This window comes from Lissotriton helveticus, chromosome 4_1 (assembly GCF_964261635.1).
Source record: "Lissotriton helveticus chromosome 4_1, aLisHel1.1, whole genome shotgun sequence".
Lineage (NCBI taxonomy): Eukaryota > Metazoa > Chordata > Amphibia > Caudata > Salamandridae > Lissotriton > Lissotriton helveticus.
In genome coordinates this window covers 832,396,701-832,422,231 of record NC_136063.1, presented here as the reverse complement: position 1 = coordinate 832,422,231, position 25,531 = coordinate 832,396,701, and the positions used below count along the sequence as shown (strand labels likewise).

The window sequence follows — 25,531 nt, the reverse complement described above, 5'->3', positions numbered from 1 at the left end:
AAACACGTACTGAAATGAAATCCCCTGACCAACACGTCAGATTCATAACTGAATTTAATGCCTTGAACCAACTCACTAAAAAGAGTCTTAACAGACATTGGAAACTTCTATTAGGGGACCCCACACTGAAGGAATTTATTTCAGAGAGACCCTCCATCACCTACAGGAAAGGTTTCACTTTGAGAAATAAACTGAGCCCTACCGTTCCAGCAAATACCATAGCACAGAACTGGCTATCTACACGAGGCCTTGGTTTCCACAAATGTGGATTCTGTTCTATGTGTATATGGGGAAAACACGGCACAAAAAACTTTGCAGGTCATGATGGAATGGTCTATCAGATCAAACACAACATTACTTGCCTCAGCAAGTTTGTAGTGTATATTATTGAATGCAAGTGTGGCAAGATATATGTAGGGAGCACCATCAGGGCTCTCAAGGAGAGGATAGCTGAACACATGAGAGCTATACAAAGGAGGGACCCTAGATACCCGGTAGCCCTTCATATCGCAGAATGTCAACCCAATGAGGACGACATTAAAGTACGTGTTTTTGGGATCGATCTAATTCCCCTCAATATCAGAGGCGGCAACCGTGAACTGATGCTCAGACGTAAGGAGGCAACATGGATCATGCGCTTACGTAGCGTAGAACATGGGCTTAACTACGATTCTGAGCTGCAATATTTCCTTGGAGATTAGAATCTCACCGGGGGGATCCTTGGTGCACACTGAATACAAAAGAAAAATTTTTTATACAATAATTCTGAACTTCAAGATGATGACAATAGATGAGAATATGAGAGTTTTTCTCTCTCTAGGAGTTATATGTATTCCACTTCTGTGTTTTAATGTATTGAAACAACTATGCATATTGTACTATATCATAGGGCTTAATGTTTTTTGTTACAAAGTCTATCAGTACAGACACATGTCTATGATTCGCAACCCATTTGTTTACGCACAGTTGTTGATTCCCGCACTTGTATTGGAAGACTTTGTTCAAATATGTGTGTATACTTTCGTATGTACGGGGGTACGATGTGTCCCCCTTTTTTTTTTTTTTTTTCTCACATCTTCTCACGAATCTTCACACTTTCTCTTGACTATGCACCTTATTTCCGAATGATCCAGCCACACCCGGGGTTGGTCCTGCATGCTTGACGCCATAGTTTCTTTTCTTCTTCGTTTTTTTCTGTTTTTTTCTAATTGTGTACAGATGACAATGGACTTAGGGATTTGATATTTGCCGCCAGTATCGGTTTAGTAATTCTATTCCTACACAGGAATATAAGGTTATTAATTTTATCAGAAAATAGCGGGATTTTGTTTTTTCGCTAACACTTTAGTGTATTACCATTGCTCCTCTTTCCTATACCTTGGTTAGACATCATTAATATGTACAAGGAATTTCTTTTCAATCAATTAAAGCACATAGACGCCCTCCTTTTCTCATAGAATTTACCTCTTAGTAATGGCGCTGTTACACGCATCGCCATCAGGACGTCTTCCATGTCTACCAAATTCGATTTAATCCCTCCTCTCCCGGGGTCATGTGTTCGTACACGAGAGACGACCGCCGGGAACTAACTGAGGAGGGATTGCCTGTAGCGGGTAAGCGCGAGTTTCAATACCGCTGTGCGACACACCACTAACCCGCTTTTTATTTAGTAAGCATTGGGTGCACTCTGCTCCTAACGCGTGTCCCTATGGACAGCTTTCTTACCATGACTTGTGTTCACTCGACAGCACACCACCGCAGAGGATACATACTCGTTTCCTCATTTCGGCGCAAAGTAAGAATCCCCTCCCGGCTCCCCGCCTGAAATCACAGCGAAACACAGGTAAAACCCCCCCCCCCCTTTATTTCACTTTTAACTTTTATCCTTCTAGAGCGACTGGGCAAGCATTTTGCAAAATTCCTACAGCCAGCAAACGTTGTCTTAAGCAACAGATTAGCGCTATAGGATAGTAACTCATGATTTCCTTATCTCCTTTTTGCATATAGCGCTATACTTTCTATCCAAGATTACCAATGGGATACGATAACTCTATCCCTATACTGCCACCGATCACTTTTTCAACCAGCATCGTCTGTTCATGAACACACAGAATACCCATTGGTAAGAAATAGTTTGTTTTGCTGCCCGAGACTCGAGTTAAGTCTTACAAGCATTTCTTCCTTTAGAAGCCTCCTTATGAGTCCCCTTTTCTTTTTCTTTTCCTTACCTTATATAGCTTGAAACTGAGCTTATAAAGACCCAGACTTACTCCAACCACACAGTGGATTGGGAGTGGAAGGTAATACCTATCATCCATAGACTATCAGGTTTTGCATGAATTTGTGCTCTCTGGATCTTTACCCTATATAGGCACCTTGTCACTACCACGTTATGAGGTCACACAAATACCTCCTCACTTATGTATTAGAAGTAAAGATGTATTACATCTCACGTTTTATTCACCATCACTACGGACACCCTCTAATGTTTAGGACCACTGTGTACGAGTGAATCATGACCACACTAAGGTCTTTAATTCCATCTCACTCACTACGTGCACAATAGCATCATAGATCGATCACTTGCCCGAGTATGCAAGTACCTTCACCAATTTTCACCTATCTTGTGCGACACAAACGCACGTCATACTGCATGTCGGTTGCACTATTGTCACCATATGCAGTATCAAGTTTTACATGTCTAGATTACAATTTGCCTACATTATTTTGTATTACCAGCCCTGAAGAGTCGTGTTGACTCAACCGTACACGACGAAACACGTGTCGGCGATTGATATCGGCGATTGATATCATTCTTAAGTCTGGAGAAAATTAAACATCTTGCTGTAACAAGAAGAATCACACCAAAGAACCTGCTTCTGCGTTTCCTTATTACTGTTGGTCATTGTACCTTGTTTGGATGTACACACATGTAGTTGCGAGAGCTTATTTTTTATCTGTTTATCTGGATCCATCAAACTTTCTTTGCTGCCCTTTCCTTGGTTCCTTTGAAGCACAGCATTTTATTTAAATACACACCTTTTTTTAAACTGCATAAACAAGTATTATCTGATGGATCCACTTTCTCTCTTCCAGTCTGATGGAGAATAGACAGGGATGAAAATGAGTCATGAAACCTATATCCGGTGTTAATTGCCAATGTCAGAGGCAAATAATGGTTCTAATGGTAACCACAAAACAATAATTTATTCAAAAACATAATGAAAACTCCAAGAAATAATTAGGTCAAAGCCCAATGCATACATTTAAAAATAGCAAAATGATCAGTTTAAACAAGCTAAGTACTAAATTGAGAAAATATTGCTTAAACTAAGATGAGATTCAAGAAGGTCAGAAAAATATCTGTGCAGTGCTCCCACCTTTGAAGAGCAGAAAATAGTGACCATGACTCAACAGTAGTTCAGATATATGCTTTAGCCGACTGGCTGCACTGCTTCACCCCACCGGGAGACTCCCAAGGGATCTTGGTCTCTGGCATTGGTGTAAAATGACCAAGTGAGACAAGTTCCAGATGGGGCACTGCTGACTATGTTATGAAAGGAAGTACTTAGTGGTCAGTGGTCGCAGGTTGAAGATATGACAACATTTGCTGTAACGCTTTCCTTTGAGTGAATTGCACCTTTATTATAACTGCCAAACAGAAGTGTGGACAGAAGCAGTTTGTAGAACAGGTATTTTGTTATCTTGATAGTTAGTCTAGTAGTTTCTGCTTAACAAGCTCTCAAAGGATTCCGGAAGGTGCTAACGACTAACAGTCTTGTAAGCAATTCTTCTGATTCCCTACTTAGTTGATTGACAGCAAGAATGTGTTTTATGAACAAGATCTGGTGCAAAGGCGAATTATTTGTGGTAGGTCTTAGCCTCAGGAATGGTACCTGGAGTTGCAATGCTTAGTTACATGGACTTGAGTAGGCTGCTGCCTTTCAGTGCGTTCATCAGTTTAGCCTGAGCCATTTTATTAGTTGAACATTTTGGAGTCAGTCTTTTTTTAAATTAATAACATTAAGCTTATGAAGGATGAATATTGATTTACAGCCTTTTTCTGTTAGTAATTTATTGCCATCTTGCCTTTTAGGAAATGCCAGAGAGAGAAATGACATCTACTCCAAAGCCTTCCACACATTTCATTGACAAAGAAACAAGAGTACTCAAGAAAAGTAAGTTATATTTTGTACTCATACAAACATTTACCATTTGATATAATAACTGCATACACTACCTTAACAATAATTATTTTGTGGTAAATAAATAATACCCTATTTTTGACTAGACATATATCATAACAGATAGCTCAATAAATAAGAGTCAAGATTCGAGGTAGTAGGAGTTTTGCAGGTTTAATACAGCATAAGGACAGGAACAGGACAACCTGCATAGGAATAGGATGACAGGGCCCAGCAGCTGCTGGGGCTGGATCTGGGATGAGCGCGCTGACTTTTAATAACAATACATGAGCATATATACATAACGCAAACACATAGCATTACATTGCAGTAGGCGTAGCAGTGGGTGGAACAGAAGGCGTGACGCGTAGCAGTCGCGAAAGATAAGGGCGAAAGTAGGTGTAACTGGGCGTATACATAGACATGTGGTGCAGACGTAACAGAATATGTCATGAATGGGGCGGAAACCATGGAGGGGGCTACCTGAGGAGCCGGGACCTCTAACCTGGTGGTGCGCGCAAACTGGCAATGACGTATTACTAGGAGAAGCTGGGGGCTATGAACTCTGTGCTAGGAGCAGAGACTGAAGTCTGGAGAGTCAGGGCGACATGTACCTAAACAGTATCTAGTATCTGATGTTTAGAGAACATGTTGATATAAACTATAAGTCAGGAGAGGAAAGGCTAACTTGATTCTAAGACTGGACCATGCATTATTCTACATGTAGTGCGTGATGAAGAATATTAAATGACCATTAAATACAGTATTTCTCTAACGTGGAGACGAGAAGGCTAGACAATGACGGAAACTATTGATGCAGTTCAGTAGCTTAGGAATGCAGAGAAGGAGGACTGAACTGATAACTGGAATCATAACATAGTCTTGGCAGACTCAGAGGCAGAGCCAGGCTGCACCGGGCACTGCGAGGCAGGAAGTAAGTGAAGGGTCGAGGATACAGGTGGGGGCTGTATCCCTCCTCAGCGAGGCTTCAGGAGACAGGAGCTGAATCTGATGTCCAGGCCCTTTTGAGGCCTAGAAACGGGGACTTTATAATAAAATAACGTGCACACTGAGAAACGTGGCAACGTAGCTTTACATAGGCCTGATATTCGTAGTATTCACGAGGACTGGAAACTGGCATACTAGAGGTGGACACAACTGTAATTGCGTCATTAATCGAACATGGGGAGTACATATGCATATTTAATCATGCACACATAACATATGATGGATGACACGTAGGGACACAGAACATGGCAAAATTTACTTTTCCACATTCCCTCCTTGTCACTACGTTTCCATCAGGAAACATCAATATTCATGATACCGTCTATCATTTCATACAGTATCATTTGCTCGTCTCGAATTATCCTGGAACGGGATTTAGAACGGGGCTTGGGACTAGGAATACAAGAGGTAGCACAAATGCCGCAAATCGCAGGGCCACATTGTATACAGAGGCAGCAGCTGAATGTGATCGCTACTGCTATACCTAGAAAGGACAAGACTTTCCATCCCCATGCGGAAATTATATTCCAGAACCAACCGGACCATGTCCAGGTGCCTGGATCTTGGTGTAACAGATGGGCAATTTTATGGAGTCTGGTTATAGCTGAATAAACAGACGGCGCGTTATTTGGAATGAAAATGCAGCAACTAGATCCGATGACTCTACAAGCCCCGCCCCTATCGGCCAGTATGACGTCAAGGACGAGACGATTCTGTAAAACGACAAATCTCATAGCAGATTGCTCTTCAGTTAAGTTACCTAGAGCAGAGGCAGTCTCATTTACTACAGCTTCAAGGGTTCTGGTTAGTCTACGGATTAACTTACTATTCTGGACAGGGCCTATAAAGAAAAAGAAACCTCTATTGAAATCTGTATACTGTTCTAGAGCAGTTTCAGTATAATCGACAATTGGGGACTCCCTTCTATGTCTAACGTGTACTAGATGTGTGTTTCTATGATAATCAGATGGGGCTAGGAAAACTGGTGGCAGTAGGAAGGCAATGTAACAGGTTCCCTCCCAATCGAGGGGCAGACGAACATATGCAGTTTGACCACAAATAAAATAAGAATGACGTGAAGCTTTGAAAATAGATTTCCCACTGTCACTATACTTGACAATAGTAGTACAATCACTATGTCCTACATGTACGGAACCATTATTTCGGACACATAATTCGCCTTTGACTGGTAGTACTGAAATAGCAGGTAAGTCTGGAGTAGTAACAGACTGAACATTCAGGACCATGAAATTCGACGAATAATTACCTAAATTATACACTTCATTTTCTAGATCTAAACCTGTTCGGTGAGGGAGACCTTGCTTGTCTGGGAAACATGTACTGTTAAGGAAAAACATATCTGTTGAGGATGACGTTAACGTGGACCATGCTCCACACGAACCATTATGTGAAAAAGGATAAGGAAAGAGTGGCAGAACTCCCTTCGGTATCTGGAAAGGGGGGAGTCGACCACACACCCAACAATTAGTGGCATTGCTGGTCTGGTGTGAGTAATGTAACATACGACAAATCTCATAGCAGATTGCTCTTCAGTTAAGTTACCTAGAGCAGAGGCAGTCTCATTTACTACAGCTTCAAGGGTTCTGGTTAGTCTACGGATTAACTTACTATTCTGGACAGGGCCTATAAAGAAAAAGAAACCTCTATTGAAATCTGTATACTGTTCTAGAGCAGTTTCAGTATAATCGACAATTGGGGACTCCCTTCTATGTCTAACGTGTACTAGATGTGTGTTTCTATGATAATCAGATGGGGCTAGGAAAACTGGTGGCAGTAGGAAGGCAATGTAACAGGTTCCCTCCCAATCGAGGGGCAGACGAACATATGCAGTTTGACCACAAATAAAATAAGAATGACGTGAAGCTTTGAAAATAGATTTCCCACTGTCACTATACTTGACAATAGTAGTACAATCACTATGTCCTACATGTACGGAACCATTATTTCGGACACATAATTCGCCTTTGACTGGTAGTACTGAAATAGCAGGTAAGTCTGGAGTAGTAACAGACTGAACATTCAGGACAATGAAATTCGACGAATAATTACCTAAATTATACACTTCATTTTCTAGATCTAAACCTGTTCGGTGAGGGAGACCTTGCTTGTCTGGGAAACATGTACTGTTAAGGAAAAACATATCTGTTGAGGATGACGTTAACGTGGACCATGCTCCACACGAACCATTATGTGAAAAAGGATAAGGAAAGAGTGGCAGAACTCCCTTCGGTATCTGGAAAGGGGGGAGTCGACCACACACCCAACAATTAGTGGCATTGCTGGTCTGGTGTGAGTAATGTAACATACGGATAAATGAGTTATTACGCATAGCGAGGCGGTAGGACAGTTCATGAGGAGGCAGATCACTAAACGTGTGCTCTACTGTAGCATTAGCAGACTTATTTACATGTGAAACTGGGAAACATAGGAAAAATGCATAACTGGTGCAGGAAATCATAATGCTGAGAAATAATATGAAACATAGAAAAACGATACATCGGATTGAGTTTTGACTGACTCTCTCACTATGGGGGTCTATTTTATACATGTCAGAAACAGTCTAACCGTTTCACCTAGGGGAGGACTTAGACAATCAAACTGACTGACTTATTTTACTAGACCGTAGTTTCTGTTTATACTCCTGCTGCGGAGTTTTCTCTAACAGGGGAGGGGTTGTAGCAATGTCTTTTGCGGGACAGTCCTTGAGAACAATATTCTGGCAATCCTTCAAATCCTGGGAAATGTTCTTAAAGACGGGTTTCAGTCCATTAAAAAGTTTAACATGAGAAAGGTGCACCCAGCCCTTGCGTCCTTCCAACTTCACGGCTGTACGGGTGGTGAGGAGGACCTGTCGGGGCTCTTTCCAACGAGGCTCCAGCGGACTTGATCTGTCAAAGTTGCGGACCATCACCATGGATCCTGGAACGATTTCATGCGGTGCCACCTCGGTATTGTCTGGAAATGCGGCGGCAACCTGTGAACGACATGAGTTGAGGGCAGACATCAAGGAAGCTAGGTAATCTGTCAGCATATTACTTGAAACATCGGTAATACTTCGGGGTCTAGGAGTACCCCACATATTTGGGGGGCGGCCGAAAATGACCTCATACGGGGACAGACCTGATCTGGAATGTGCGACCATGCGCATATAAAATAAAGCGACTGGCAGAGCTACTAGCCAGTCCACACCTTTTTCTTTACACACTTTTGCAATACGGATTTTTAGAGTCTGATTATGTCTCTCAACGAGACCGGCTGCTTCAGGATGGCGTACACAATGGAACTTCCACTGGTACCCTAATAAAAGGGAAACGTGCTTCATTAACTCTGAGGAGAATGGCTGGCCGTTATCAGAATATACGACTCTAGGGAGTCCATAACGAGGGAAGAACTCACGAACCAACTGCTTGGCAGTGGTCGCGGCTGTGTAATCTGGGACTGGATATGCCTCTGTCCACCTGGACAAAGCGCATACAACTACAAGGACATACTTGAAACCTCGACATCGCTCCATCTGAATGTAATCCATCTGGAGGACTTCAAAAGGGTGGTCAGGGGGCTGGAATCCACCTTGTTCCACCGGGACACTTTTACCTGGATTAAACTGACAACATATCATACAGGTACGGACTTTCTGCTTGGCTGCAGCTCGTAAATGCTTGTTGAACCAAATGTTCTGGATACTGTCTAACATTGCTTTTTCTCCTAAATGTGCTGGACTATGTGCGGTATTAATGATGACTTGAACCATAGAGTCGGGGAGAAACCATGTGGTTCTTCCCTTCGTCACCCATCCTTGATCTGTCTGGACCCCTCCTTGTTCGGACCATTTCTTGATTTCTTCAGGAGTAGCATGTAACTGGATATCTATGACATCTTGTGTAGGGTCCTTAACTGTCATACATGTAATCGGATCTGGAGTATGTGTCTGATTAACTGGAATGTCTGGAGTCTGGGCTGTAAGCTTGGCTGTGCGATCTGCTAGATCGTTACCCTGGGAAATAATGTCAGTGACTTTCGTATGTGCTTTGCATTTCATAATAGCAATGGATGTCGGTAAATGTATTGCATCTAACAGAGCTTGGATAAGGAAACCATGCTGAATTTTGGTTCCATGAGAAGTCATGAAACCTCTCTCCTGCCAGAGCACTCCAAAGTCGTGTACGACTCCAAATGCGTAGCGTGAATCTGTGTAAATATTAACTTTCAGGTTCTTGGCGTGTATGCAGGCTTGTGTCAGAGCAACTAGCTCTGCTGCTTGAGCGGACAGAGTATCAATACGGTGTGTTTCAATAACTTCAGTGTCAGTAGTCACTGCATACGCGGCGACTAGTTCTCCTGTACTAGTTCTCATACATGAACCATCCACATAAAGTGTCAGATCGGGGTCTGGTAATGGAATATCTGTCAGATCTTGTCTTGGCTTTGTCGTAATGTTAACTACTTCCACACAGTCATGTGGGTCAGGATTTGATTTAGCTGATGGTAACAGTGTAGCAGGGTTCAGGACGTTCCAGCGTCTGATTTCTATGTGTGGCTGGAACAGTGTCAATTCATAACCTGTTAAACGTGCAATTGTCAAGTGCTGAGTTTGTGTTCGGTTCAGAAGAACTTCCACAGAATGTGGAACTTGTACTGTCAGAGAGTGTCCTAAAACTATGGAATCACTTTGTCTGATAGCTAGTGCTGTGGCTGCAACTGACTTGAGGCACGCAGGCAGAGCCTGGGCTACAGGATCTAGTGTGCTCGAAAAATAAGCACAGGGCTTGTATTGTCCTGCTTGATCTTGTGTGAGAACAGATAATGCTGTACCTTCACGTTCAGTAACGAAAAGTGTAAAAGGCTTACTGTAGTTCGGTGTGGCTAGAACTGGAGCTTGGCATAAAGCTTTCTTTAACTCGTTGAAACTAAGTGTATGTTCAGATGTCCAAGGGAGAACAGTCGATACGGCTGCCTCCTGTGTCGTTAACTGTATCAGTGGCTTGGCTAGAAATGCATACTGAGGAATCCATTGTCGGCAATAAGAAGTAAGGCCGATAAAAGCACGTACCTCCTTCTGGGTCTTGGGCTGAGGAAGACTCGCTATTAACTGGATACGGTCTGGTGTCAACTGCCTACCCCTCTTGGACAGTAAGTGTCCTAAGTAGACCACTTGCTGGACACAGAATTGAAGCTTAGAAGGGGACACCTTGTGCCCCATCTCGGCTAGGAAATACAGAACTGTGAGGGATGCTCGTTCGCAAGCACGTTCAGAACGGGCTGTGATCAGTAGATCATCGACATACTGGAGCAGGGCAGTGTCAGTTGGCATGTGAATGTTGTCTAGTTGTCTCTTAAGTGCTTGACTATAAATACTAGGACTTTCTGTGAAACCTTGAGGAGCGCGTGTGAACATGTAGCTCCTTCCATTTAAACAGAATCCGAAAAGGAACTGGCTGTCTGGATGAATAGGAACACTGAAAAATGCGTTCTTGAGGTCTATGACAGTGAAGAACGTGGCTTCGGAATCAATGGCTGTCAATAGAGAAGAGATGTCTGGGACAACTGGGTACTGCGGAATAATACATTTATTAAGCTCTCGTAGGTCGATCACTAATCGATATACTGGGGGTGCATTTGGATCAGTACGTTTCATAACTGGAATGATCGGAGAATTGCATACGTTGGAGTCAGTTTCTACAACCACTCCTTGAGCGATGAGCTCGTCAATAATTTTGGATAAGGCTGCTACAGCCTCAGGTGGCAATCTGTACTGTCTGATTCGTGGTAACACTACACTTGGCTTGAGAGTCACACGATAAGGTGTGATTTGCATATAACCTACATCAGTTGGACCTTGCGCCCATAAATGCTGCGGAACATTAGACAATCTTGGATCAAAATCTCGTAACACATAGTGACCCTTAAAGTCACTTAGGAACAGACGTATTCCCTCTGGGGAACAACATATAACTGCACCTAACTCTTTCAGTGTTTTAATGCCTAATAGGTTTTCTGGACATGACTTAGTAAGTAACAGATCAGTAGTACGGGACAATGGACCTACTTCTAGAGTAACTGGCTTTGAAATCTCATTTACGATAGGTTTTCCTGAAAATCCAAGGGAAACATTTCTTGAGCCTGAGAGCGGAGCCCCTGGAACTTCGGCGTGACTAATTGTGGTCCTACTTGCCCCTGTATCAATCAAAAACTTTCTGTCTTTCCCTAATACTTGACTGTGAACATAGGGACCTTCTTGATCTACAGGTATCTCGATGAGAGGCAAGCCTACCTCCCTCTCTAGGCTGTTTCATGAATACTGCTGGTACTCTGGATACTCAGACTGTGCATACTGGTACATCTGCGATGTAACATGCTGTGTTGCAGCGATAGGCTGCGGTGCTGTAACTGTCTGTGGTGCATTCTGTGGCTGAGGAATCTGTGAAACTTGTTCTTGTCTAGGCGGACGTGGTCTTTCTTTAGTCTTACCAGTAGCTATGTTGTGTTTCAGAACTGCACACTCGTTTATAAAATGACCTGGCTGTTTACAATAGTTGCAGTTCCCTTTAACGGGAGCTGCAGGATGACTGACTTGATTCGGACCCCTCTTCTGACTGTCTTGAGGAACGGATTGTGCAACTAATACTTTCATTTTCGTGTCTTTCATACGTTTTCTCTCGTGTTCTTGTTCTTCTCTGATTCTATTCTGGTGATACTGAAGCATTTGCAACATTTGGGACGGGGTATTAGCTTGCCAGGTACTCTCGACTTTCAGAACTCGATTTTTAACTTGTGGGCTTGAATTCTCGACTAATTTAGTAACAAAGAGATGAGGGTATGACTCACTACTTGTCTTGAGGCCACTGTTGATACTAAAACATTTTTCAAATCTAGAATAAAAATCACTAATATCTTCATCTTGCTTCTGTTTACAGGCTGAGATTGCATCCCAGTCTTCCTTTTTCGTTGTTAATAATCTGGGTAAAACTTGAATCAATAATTCTGGTAATTCTTTACATTTATCTCCAAGACCGGTACCTGGTACTCGTGCCTTGTCTTCAGCTTCTAGAACTGCCCAATCGATCTTTTTCTCTCCTACCTCCCATTCTTTTTCCTTTAGCTTTTCATACACCCCTGCGGGCAACAGGACCTTTAACATTTTAATGATATCTGGGTAAGTGTATTCTCCCATACGGAGCATGTCTTTTAATTCTCTATGGAACCCTGCTGGATCTTTGTCATGACAGGGAATTAATTTCTTCATTTCGAGGAGTTCCATCTTTGTTATTGGGGTGTATACAAACACTCGTTGCATTTCCCCGTCCTCTGTCTTAACTGGATGCACTTCTCGTAACGGGTTCTGTCTTTCCATGTAAAATGGTTTACTTTCTGGGGGTGAGACATGAACAAAATGCGGGTTCAGAAACGTTCTATATTTGTGGCGCTGTTCTAGAATGACACTAATTAGATCGGTACCTAGACCTCTCCATCTATACTGGAGTAACTCGTTCAGGATATCGTGTAACGGACCTGGATCAGAGTGCTGACCCTCATACAGAGTAATGAGGTACTGGATCATATACATACCCACCAGTCGCTGCTCGGCTGGGGGCAATTTCAGAAACATTTGTGCCACTATTTCGTCTGGAAAAGTGGTAGAATCAGTAATCCATCGGACTGCTGATCGGGCTAGTTCTTGTTCATGCATGGTACTTAACTCACTGTAACCGATTCGTGATTTCAGAATGTGATCGGTAGCTTGGAACACTTGTTCTAGGGAACCTTGTTCTGGTGCTGAATGATGGAAAATTGACTTGTGTTCTAGGCGTAAATGGCGATCTGGAAATCTAGATTTTCCTACATACGCTATTCTGGCAGGATTCTCGTCCTCTACCTCTTCAGTATCAGAGTTACTTTCTTTCTCGCTTACTTGTGCTGCTTTACGTTGCTCGTGTATCTTTATTATTTCTCTACGGATTTTCTTGTACATACTCTCCATGGCACTAATGGTATTGTGCTTACCCTCGGCTATATTATCACTCCACTTTGTCAGGGTTTTCATTTCGGCCTGATCTTTAGACGGGTAATCTTGTTCTCTTATTAGACAGTTAATTAAAAACTTTAATATCATACGCTGGATCTCAGCTTTCCTTTGAGACATGGCATCACTAATACTTTCTGGATCATCCCCTGTACGGATGAAACGATATATTCTGTCTAGATCTTCTTTCATATTGGGTAGGGTGACTAGATACTCGGTCACCCTCCTTACGCGTACTGAATATAAAACCATATTATTCTCGCCTGGGACTGGGTCATAGGCACATTCGCCAAGGGCTTGCCTGATTTCTGCAACAGACTTATTACTCTTGGGAGTACGCTGTGATGCTTGAGCATGTAATTCGAGTGCTGATAAACGCTTGCGTGGCGGCGGGGTTTGAGGAGGACCTCCTCCTGCGGCCCCTAGACTAGAATCGTCGACTGATATTCTTCGTGGCGGAGCGGGAAATTGAAATGCTGGCTGGACCGGGGGTACCGTAGCAGGTACTGCATGGGGTGCCCCGGTGTCTGGAGGAGCAGGATGTGCCTGATTTACAGGGACTGGCGGAGCGCGAACAGGATCTGCATATTCAGGGACTGTGTCGTCCAGATAGGACGAAATGAAAATATCAGCTGCGGTCTGTTTGTGACGTAGCTTGGTCGGAACTAATGGTGGTGGGAAATTACTGGATGCCTCTAGGGTCGCTTTTGGCAAGCCCTCGGCAAGAAGAGGATACATACCCCTAATAAGGGCATGCCTCTGTCTGTCTGACTGTTCGGCTTTGACTTGTTCACCTATCTCGATTAGTTCTTTTTCTTGTGCTCGTTCTAAGGATTCTCTACTTAATTCTGACTTTCTGATTTCTTTTTCAGTTCTTTTATGAGCTTCTTTGCGCCATAACTCGATGGCATCTTTCTGTGACTGTCTGGCTTTCTTTTTCCATAATGCCTCTTCTACTCGCATGATGCACTCAGCATCCCATGTACCCGATACGGGCCATCTATACTTTTCTTCTAACTGTTTGGTATACTCTACCCATAAATCTAGATACAATATGGCGCTTATGCCATGTTTCTGATACATAAAGTGACCTGGACTGTCCCTGGGCGGGACGGGAACTGCTGCTTCCAGCAGACCCTTTCTAGTTTTTAACTGACGTAACTTGGAAAATATGGGCATGACTGAACTGTAATCTAGACACAATACAATACACAATGAACACGATACTTATTCCCCATTCATACCACGACATTAAAAATACATGAAAAACACTTAAAATAATCAGTTCGAACAGAATACTACCTGGAAATACTGAGAACAGAACACATAAATTTTCTCGAGAACAGAAACTGACTAGAACAGAAACTAGATGCACTGCTGAAACAGTACGAAACTTACCGGTCTCGTAAAGAGACACGTCAGGACCCGCATCCACCGAAGTGGACACTTCGTTTGTGGGACTGTGTACCACCAACCCACAGACCAGAGTCAATTAAATTGACCCTGTCTAGATACCACCCCAGTAACGGTACTCACCGGGCAGCAAGAACGGAAGGCCTCAGACTGGACTGGACTGCTACGACGACGGACGACGAACTTCGGACTTCGGACTTCAGTTACGGGTGGACCTCCGGATACCTCGGACCTTGGACTCTTGGCTTGGGCTCTGGTCGGGACTCGCCGCGTTCCTCCACCGTCTCGTCTGGATGCTGGACCGCCTCCTCCGTCTCCTTCGTGGGCCTGAGGGATACTTGAGCAGAAATATCTGCCACTGCGCAGAAGAGTTCCGTCACGACTGCAGAGGGTCAGGGGGTCGGCGTGGCTTCACCGACGCGTGGGGAAAGGGCAAGTCCCTATTCGGGCGCCATTATGTGGTAAATAAATAAATAATACCCTATTTTTGACTAGACATATATCATAACAGATAGCTCAATAAATAAGAGTCAAGATTCGAGGTAGTAGGAGTTTTGCAGGTTTAATACAGCATAAGGACAGGAACAGGACAACCTGCATAGGAATAGGATGACAGGGCCCAGCAGCTGCTGGGGCTGGATCTGGGATGAGCGCGCTGACTTTTAATAACAATACATGAGCATATATACATAACGCAAACACATAGCATTACATTGCAGTAGGCGTAGCAGTGGGTGGAACAGAAGGCGTGACGCGTAGCAGTCGCGAAAGATAAGGGCGAAAGTAGGTGTAACTGGGCGTATACATAGACATGTGGTGCAGACGTAACAGAATATGTCATGAATGGGGCGGAAACCATGGAGGGGGCTACCTGAGGAGCCGGGACCTCTAACCTGGTGGTGCGCGCAAACTGGCAATGACGTATTACTAGGAGAAGCTGGGGGCTATGAACTCTGTGCTAGGAGCAGAGACTGAAGTCTGGAGAGTCAGGGCGACATGTACCTAAACAGTATCTAGTATCTGATGTTTAGAGAACATGTTGATATAAACTATAAGTCAGGAGAGGAAAGGCTAACTTGATTCTAAGACTGGACCATGCATTATTCTACATGTAGTGCGTGATGAAGAATATTAAATGACCATTAAATACAGTATTTCTCTAACGTGGAGACGAGAAGGCTAGACAATGACGGAAACTATTGATGCAGTTCAGTAGCTTAGGAATGCAGAGAAGGAGGACTGAACTGATAACTGGAATCATAACATAGTCTTGGCAGACTCAGAGGCAGAGCCAGGCTGCACCGGGCACTGCGAGGCAGGAAGTAAGTGAAGGGTCGAGGATACAGGTGGGGGCTGTATCCCTCCTCAGCGAGGCTTCAGGAGACAGGAGCTGAATCTGATGTCCAGGCCCTTTTGAGGCCTAGAAACGGGGACTTTATAATAAAATAACGTGCACACTGAGAAACGTGGCAACGTAGCTTTACATAGGCCTGATATTCGTAGTATTCACGAGGACTGGAAACTGACATACTAGAGGTGGACACAACTGTAATTGCGTCATTAATCGAACATGGGGAGTACATATGCATATTTAATCATGCACACATAACATATGATGGATGACACGTAGGGACACAGAACATGGCAAAATTTACTTTTCCACAATTTGAAAGGAGAGATTGGGACAGGACATTAAAACCTTTCACTGTAATTAGAAATTAACTTGTGTTCTTTCAAAGGGCTTTTGATTAACTTATCTGCATTATAACCGTCTGCAAGAAAACAATGGATCACATGTCAATTTTGTGTTAATTACACTTCTAGTGACTTTTTTTGTGACCTGTTGGTTCTATAAATAACCTTTTTTTACTCCAATTTAAATTTAGCCAAAGTGTTTGGGAACTGGATTGATGCCTATTCAAAATGGGCTTTTCAAGAAGGGTTACCCTGTTATAGCAAGTTCTTGAAGAAGACACGTTTATTTTGGCCTCTGGAGACTATGGCAAAACATTAACTGTTCCACGTCGTTTGTCTGCTACTTAGTAGAGTTATTTTCTAGCTTGAGAGGTTTTGTTGCTTGTTGCAAAACACAGTTACTTCAAAACGTATAACCTATTTCGTCTTTACATGTAGCGAACACCTGCCATCTCCTGAGTTCATTGATGTGTTAAAAGTTTATTATTGATGTTTTCTTGTTCCAGTATCCTTTTAACAGGTGAATATTTCTAAATGATGCTGTATGATTCACAGGCAACGCGTGTTTCACCCCATGTTGGTGCAGGCATGTGGTTTTTTCAAGGCTGGTCAGCGCCGTTTGGTCCAGTTAAAGTCTTGAAATTCTTTTGTACAAAGTTTATGTGGTGGCTGTAATCCTAATCTGAGCAGGGAGCTGATGTTGTATTCCCGTACAACAGGGCGATCTGGGTAGCGGTACTAAAGTCTCGTGCCCGGTTGAGGTCCAGAGGGGAAGGAAAGCTGATAGCGAACTGTATTGTGGTCTGTTTTGGGTTGCGCAATGAAAAAACAAAATAACAAGTATTGTTTTCTTCATACAATGTATGTATGAGATCAAGCATTTAACATAAGATGATTCAGTCTGTTTTTGAATCATCAAACATTCCCTTGTGCGTTGTAATTCACTCACTTCATAGGAGGCATAATGATACATCAAACCATCAATAGCATGAAGTGAGAGGGGAATACTTTTTTGTGTGGAGCCGAAGCCAACTCTATGAATAGGTTGTTAATTTGTAACTTTGTCATTCTTCCTATGTAATAAAATCAAACATTTATATACTTGGTAGTGAATCGTCATGACAAAGTGTAGTTACAGGAGAGCAAAAGGGTTGCATACCTGGTATACATATTTAATTACATTAATGTTCTGCAATATAAACTGCCTTTTTCTACATCAAACTATCTTGACCATATGCCTATTTTGTTTTCTTTCCCATGTCATCCACTATCTTGTAGTTTTGTGATTCTCACTGACGTCGACTTGAGCCTTTTGTCATGTTATCTGCTTCTGTGGGTCTAAAGAATCTAGTCATTGTTTCCATGATGCTAAGTCCTCATCAAGTTTCCGATCTATACATACAGCCCTCATTCTCTGTTCTTCTATGAGTGACCATTCAGGATGATCTTTTATTAACAATGAGTGATTTGGGCCCTCCGATTGTCTCCAGTGTATTGCAATACATATTTTCAATGTACCTAAGTGCAAGTATCAGTCTTAGAATAGAACAGCAAATGTACATTGCATCCGTTTTCCTTATGGGTGTCAGTGGAAGCCAAATATACATTGTTCAGGTGTTAACGCTACCATGTCTCCTAGTGTAGTTTGCTTAAAATAGTTGTCCATTAGTCAACAACCACTGGGTACATCTATATCCTATGCATAAAATTGGTGTTCTCAGTAGTACATCTGGGGTTAAACTGGGACCAAGTCCCTGATATAGCTTGCTAATTATTATTATTAGAGTTAAATATACCATGTGTAAGTACTTCAGTTGGATCACTTTAAATCGTGAATTGCTAGTTGCTTTACATATGTATTCTAGGATATTTTTACATTCAGTGTTTGTTGGGGATTGTGGTCAAGGATTCAGCAGTCTCCCATCTTTCTTATATTGTTAGGTCTTGGCCTGGTCGCAGCCACTGCCGGTGCAGGTCAGAGCGGTGGGGTCTGAATGGGGGGTGTGGGGGGGGGGGGGATTTGACAGACTACCATGAGAGAATATTAAATAAATAATTTTCACTCGCCGTCGTCTGTCGAAATCCCCTCCCCCCACAGGCCCCACCGCTCTTACCTGCACTGGCTCCGGCTGCCTGGACGCATTGCTATAATTGCAATATGTATCATCATTAAACATGCTTGAATTAATGTAATTAGTGCCTGTAAAGTGCATGAATCTGGCAATCTGCTGGGGAGAGCCTCCCATGTGTTAAATGCCACCCTGGCCACTGTAGCATATAGCAGAAAGCTATGTAATGAGTAGTGTGTCTAGCCTCATCAAATATGTGCAAGTTGGAGGAGGAGCCAAGCTCGCGAGCGTAATGGTCGCCTTTTAGCTCGGCTCCCGCAGCCCTCCGGCCTGATCGTATATCCTGTATCATATCCTGTCCGGAGACGACACATTATCGGAGAATTGGGGACGGAACATCTCGCTTGTACTCACCGTTTGACCCGGAGGTTTCGACGTGCAGCGGTTCCGAAGTTGTGCCCTCCGCAAGACCGGGGCCTCCGTGAAGCCTGGACCGGGACCTAGCCTGTCGGATCCGACGACTGTCGGCCCCGGTCGAGAGAGAGTGAACCAATGATGAGAGCCGTTGTGCGAACATCCCGGCGATCCTGATCCGGGCCTGCCCTGGTGGCCGCGAGGCTGATGTGGGTGAGATGCACCGGGGCCTGATTCTGTGAGGGGGTTCCCCCCGCCGCTGCTGTGTCCGGCAACCCTGGACCTTGCGCCCAGACTCTGCTTGTTGGGGGCGCCGGTGCTGATGTAGGCGGAGACCCGCAGTGGGCAGGTATCCTTTCTGCACCAAGGCTGCCATTGCTGGGAACCCCCCGGAGCTCTGTAAAGTCCTACATTTTTTAACTGTTTTTGAGAGTCGCGGAGGGTGGCGACTGGGCTGACTTCGCGAAATGGCGGCCGACCCTCTGAAACTTGTATCGCCTCGTGGCGGCGGGCTTGGGTTGCCTGATTGCGCGGGGGTCCGGGCTGGTGTGCGTGAGCTTACAGTCAGAGATATCCTGGAAGCTCTGAGATCCCTGCGCGCCTCTCTGGCCCCCGATGCCCCTGTGAGCCCGCCACGACCTGCCGCCATTTTGAGCAGCCGTTTCTTCTTGCCCCCCTCTTGTTTCAGAGACTCCATTGCCTCGCCCCCCTCGACTGCTGCAAGTGTTGCTGCCGCTGATCGACGATCATTTTGTGTGCCAGTGACTTTGGAGCTCCCTGCTTTTCGAGGTTTTGACCCCGGGGACTTGGACATTGTGTCGCGGCCCTGTTCGGCTCGGATGCCTAGAAATATTGGTGGACTGCCGCCTGCATCTACATCGAGGACTTCGCGTTTTTCTATTGCAGAGAACCCCTCGCTTTCCCAAACGGCGAAACTGAACTCCTGTTTTTCATTACCCGTGCTGCTATTGTTGATGCATTTAAACTCTTTACTCGGACTTTTGCTCACTTGCGGACCGATTGACCCCCCTTGTCTACATTTTAGTCATAATTTTTTTCGATTGTGTATTGGTCTTGTATTGAGTAGCTCATTTTACATTGTCATGTGGTGGGTGGGATTTTTGGTTCGGAAGGGATGGGGGTGATGTACATGACTTCTGGTGGATTATTGGTGTATGACTTCGTGGCGCAGTTGTTTGTACCCATAGCGCGGTGGGAGGTTCCCTCCTCTGTAAATTTTAGGGTGCTTGAAATGGTGTCGTCCTGGTCTGTTTTTTGCTGCGATTGTCTGGTTGGGCGGAGGGCTGCGGCCGACCGTATTGGCTTCTGTTCTCATGCTCCTCCCTCCTGTTTTCTTTATTTATGTTTGTTTCTTTTTGTCTCGTTCTTCTCTCTTTCTTTTCTTGCTATATTTCGGGTTCTGGTTTAGGGCGACCGGCACGCTGTTTGAAGGGTAGGCCATAGCCTTCTACAGGGGTGCAGGGTGGGATGGGTGGGTTGGGTTCTATTTGTTGTTTGTTTTATTGTTCTATGGCCCTTTTGTATCTCTTTATAGTTATGCCGCGTCTGTCCTTTTCTCCCGTGGTATGTTCGGGGTGGAGTCTGTGGCGTCGTTGATCCTCCTCCTATGGGTCGGTTGTTTCTCATCTCGATTGCTGTACCCTCCTTGTTGCTGATACTCCTGTTTTCTCCTGTACTCTCGCCACGGGACGCCTGTTTCGGCGTGGTCTTCTTTCTTTCGTTTTTGTATTTCATTTCTTTTTATCATTTTTCCACCTTGTCCACCTCCCCTCCCCTTCTCCCCCCCCCCCCTTTTTTTTCTTTTTTTTTTTTTCCTTGAGGTCACTATGACCGGTTAGTTTTGATGTAATGTTTATCCGATCCCTCTGTTCTGGCTCGGCTGTGATATTGGGTGGTGGACATGTAAAGATGATACTGATCACGTGTCGATTATGTCTAAAGTATCCTTATCTCCCTGTGTGTATTGTGTTGCCTCTCCTGTATTACGGCCCCCAACCCCCTTATTGGCGCTGAGGATGGTCTTGGGATTTCGGACTCCTCTATATTGAGAGTGACCCTGTCGTACTCCTTATCCCCATATTATAAAATTAACCTTCTTTATTCCTGTTTCTTGGCCGTCTGGTTCCTCGGTGTTTTCCCCCTTTTGTTACGTTTGTATCGCCTCTGCTTCTTGCTGATTGGAGCTGTAATGTTTGCCTTGGAACCTCTGACCGCTTTGCATATTGATGCCGGCCAATTTGGTTGTAGGCCTAGACTTGTATATCCTTTTGACGCTAATAAAGGTTTAAAAAATAAAAATAAAAAAAATATGTGCAGGTTTTCACCATTGTATATGTCTCCCATTAGGAGAATGCATTTATCTATCCAGCACGCTGCTTTGGCATCGGGGAGTAGTTGCCTAAACTCCCTGAGTCCCTATAACGGGGCTTGCTCAGCAAACTGTGTTTTTTAACAATCTTCTGGTGCGCCATTCTCATATTTATATCATTAAGGTAATTCAGTGGGAAGTTCTTCTGGTTGTGAGGCTTTGGCAACGCTTATATATTTTTGTGGCATTACTTCAACAGAGCTTGCTGTCTGTTGTCTTTTTTAGACAACTGGTATGGCATGTTTTGAAGTTGTTATCCTAAGCAGTAGCCTTCTGTATCCCACACTGCCATTCCTCCCTTCTATGGTAGTTCCAATATTTAAAGCTTACCTGCCCATATTAGAACTGGGAATAAACTGTTAATTCTTGGAAAACTCTTTTGGATAGGTGGGGTAAACACTCTCTGGGATACATATAGGAACTGTTGAACTATGGTCCTTTTCATTAACACCTCTTTACCCATGGTAGATAGTGGCAGTTTCATCCATAATTCTATCTGTTTACGTGTGCTCTGGAGTGTTTTGTCTATATTTACCTTTATGCTTCTGCCTTGGTCATGTGTCACCATTACTCCTGAATACTTAATATCTGTGTCTTTCCGTTGTATCCTCAAGCTTAAGCTATTAGTGCTGGCCACTTGTTCCCATTGTGCTAGTGGGATTAGTCTGGACTTTTTTTTACATTGATGTGCAGGCTAAAGATTGCACTGAATTGTTTGTGTGCCAGTCTATTTAGGTTATGTATAGTACCTGTGTTTTGAAATACATTCTATTTGACTGAAAGTTCTAAATACAAGATTATTGCTAGAAAGTGTCTGTCTAGTGTACCAGTGAGTATTTTTGTATCACCTGGGATCATGGAAAAGGGTCTGTAGGACATGCAATCTTATGGGTCCTTTTCTGGATTCAGAGCTACGGAGAATGATGCTTCTCTTCTTATATCTGGGATGGTGCTACTCCTTAGTGCTTCATTGGAGAATTCTAAGGGTTAATGTAGCAATATTGAACCTCTTCTTCAAAACTCTGTTGAAGGAATATCCAAATCAGGTGATTTTCCACTTTTTAATTTCTTTTACTCTAATTGCAATTTTTTCTGTAGTTAGCGGTGCATCTAGTGGTGTTTTGTTTTTCTGTTGTTAACCAAGATAAGTTAATATATGTCAGATAATCTTTAACATGTTGAGGGTCGATCATGTCAGTTTGCATATATAGTTGTTACGCGTAGATCTGGAATGTTTTATTTATACACTCTTTACAGTTTCGTATATGCCCAGTGTTCTCTTGTTTTGTCAAGGTAGGTTGTCTTTTTGTGTTCCCTTTTTACTAGCCATGCTAGTAACCTGCCTGACCTTTCGTCTTCTTAGTACAACTTTGGTCTAAATGAGATGAGAGTATTTAGCAAGTCTGTCATAGTGTCCTTTTCGTTCAGGCATTTTAGCCTCCAGTCGCCCCATCACTGCCTGCCTTTTCATCACTTACTGCCGTTGGAGGACCACCTTCTTCTCAAGCTTATCTATTTTCCCCTGTATTTATTTTGTTAATCCGTACATTTTACCTATACTAGCACCTCTCATAGTGCTTTATGTGCATTTAACTTTGTTGATCTGGTAGAAGCTGTGTTCCAGTTCCTATTAAAGAATCCTGTTAGTGCTTCTGCTGTTAGTCTCCATTTGGGAAGTTTGGGCCTCAAGCATTTCCAAGTATTTTTCAGTCAGTGGGGACAGTGATCTGACACGACCCTACACAACTTAGTTATCATCTGAGCATCTCTCTGCTCGCTCTCTGGACATAAGTATGTAGTGTCTCCTAGTACAGGAATTATGTGAGTGTGAATAAAATGAGAATACTTTATCTTGCAGGTGCTGTTACCAACATGCATCTACTGGGCTTAAGGATTCCATTATGTCTGTAAGTTGCACCATCATTGTGGGTGCCTCACCCATTCTCGATCGATACCTGTCTAATTACACGGTTATTGCGATATAGAAATCTACTTCCTATTTTATTGAGGCGCTAACATCCACATTCGTTAATCAAGTAAAGGACCTGTCCATTTAGGGTTCCACATATTGTCACATATCTACCTGTCGTGTTTGACAGAATATTTAATGCATGGAATGGCATTCTTTAAGCAATTAATGTTAGTACCCTAGTACCCCTCTCGAATAGTAAGAATAGTCTCCCCTCCATTTCTTTACTAAATTTTCATTTTTGTTTTTAGCTAGGTGTCTTTTGGAGGAAGCCGATCTCTACACCTTGGAGTGTTTAACTATGCTAAGATTCCTTGCCTTTTTTTTATAACCTTTTAAGTCACGCTCCATGTTAGTACATTTTCTCTTCTAGACGTGTAATTTTAGGACTTTGTAAGTTCTGTTTGTTCTGCACTGTGCTTGTCAGATTTCTCACGTCATGTCTCCTGAGTATGTGTTCATAATATGTATGTTCAATGTAGTTTGTAACTGATTTGTAGTTTAAAGATACTCATAGTTTGCATCTTTTCTCCCTCTGTGACACCTACCATTTACCAACAGAAGACGACAGTAAATCATTTTGTAAACAATGGTCAGATACTTATATTTCTGGCTGGATGCAATTCGTCAGCTGATCGCTGCACACTTCACTAATTTGAGGGGATTCAGAGTGCTGTTTCCTGGATCCAGCGTGGTTCTTTTAGTCGCTTCAGGAACTTGGGCGGTTGTCTCATTATTGTCCTTAGAATTCTGTTGTCACTTACTTGAATGCATCCCAGCTCAGTCATTGTTTCCTCTTCTTCAGTTGTCTCTTCACTCATAGCCCATCTATGGACTTGTTGTTCATACGTGGGTCTGGTGTTGTTCATCCTGGCATTTTTTAATGTTCAAATTGGTCTTCCTAATCCTCTATCCAGTCCCATACTGTTTCAGGGGCAGTGAAAAAGAACGCTTTCCTGTCCTTCAACATGTTATGTTTAGCAGGGTTGTATAACATGAATTTTTAGTCTTTGTTCTCAGAGTTGTCTCTTTGCTGCCTCGAAGGACCTTTGGCTGGCATTGGGCCAGATGTGTATTATCAGGAAAAATGTGTTTTTGTTCCTTGCTACTCTGCGTGGTTATTAATGAGTGTTTCCTGAAAGATTGCCTCCCTGTCACGAAAATTAAGAAAGCGAGCTACAATTGCTCTAGGTGGCATTTCAGGCTTTGGTTGGGGCATCAGTGCAAGGTGTACACATTGTATGGAGAACAGTGTGGATAACTTCTTGGGTGTTTCTGTTACCCATTTGTCCAAGAATAATTCAGTTGAGGGACCTTCGGTTATTCTGGGAAGCCATGAAAGAGTAGATGTATTCTTCACCTTCCTTCAGAGCCTTTGGCTCTTGCCACAGGGTTGCAGTTACTTCCTGGAATGTGCTGACTATTTCTCTTCTCTTGTTCAATTTACTTCTGATGTATTTTATTGCTTTTCTGTTGGCAGTGGACTTTTTCGCTACTTTTAAATCTTTTTTGATAGTCTTCTCTTATAAGATCTTTTGATTGATAGTGTGTCTATCCTATACCCAAGAGCTGCCCTTGTCTTGTTAATTGCTTTTAGGATGTTGGTGGGTTACTGTGCTTCAAACACTTTTTGCTGACAGACTTCTGGGGTCAGTATTTTCCATTAGGGTGTTAGGCAGAGCCTGCTGTATATTTTGTTGTGTGTGGTAACATTTTTCCTAACTTTAATCATTTTGAAGTTTAAGTACAATGTCCACTTTTGTCGCTCTCTGCCTTAACACTTAATGTGTTTACATTTAACTTTGTGTTGGTTTGATTTTGATTCAGACTTCCTTGTGAATTGCCAGCGAGCTCCTCACTGCCTCAGGTCTGGGGCCCAGAAGCTGTTCTGTGGACGGGTTAAGGCCCTCAGCAGGCAAACTTTTTGTAATCTCGACCCTTTCAGGGGGCTGCTGGCTGACGAGCCTGTTGCTTATTCTCTCTACTCCCTCTGAACCTACACATGTTTGGGTGACGTCTCACTCCATATCTACTGTGACTGACAGGCTAATATGAATGGCACTTCTGTGGCAGTCCAAAGTTTCACTGCTCACCTTAATTCTGGAGCTTCTCTTTCTGCAGCTCAACTTTGGTCATTATCTGCAGTTGCTGCCACTACTCTGCTGTGCACCGCTTTGGGCCTAAGTTTCCTTCGATTTTCCTAATCTTCGTTCATGCAGACGCCTTGTTATGATTTCATTTACTTCTTTTCTCCATGCATGCACATTGATGTTGATCACGGTCTCAGAACCCACTTTGTCAGAATTATTGTTAGGGTGGCATCTGTTTCGGCGAATGACCAGGCTCAGA

General features: G+C 43.4%; 1 protein-coding gene across 2 annotated transcripts in view; it reads left to right on the top strand.

Moving 5' to 3' along the window:
• CEP76 (centrosomal protein 76) overlaps window positions 1–25,531 on the top strand; it is a 320,940-nt gene that overhangs the window by 21,000 nt on the left and 274,409 nt on the right. For both annotated transcript variants that reach the window (XM_078687483.1, XM_078687484.1), the window contains exon 3: window positions 4,097–4,178. In XM_078687483.1, the coding sequence (XP_078543609.1) occupies window positions 4,097–4,178 (82 nt within the window). The remainder of the gene's footprint in view (window positions 1–4,096; window positions 4,179–25,531) is intronic.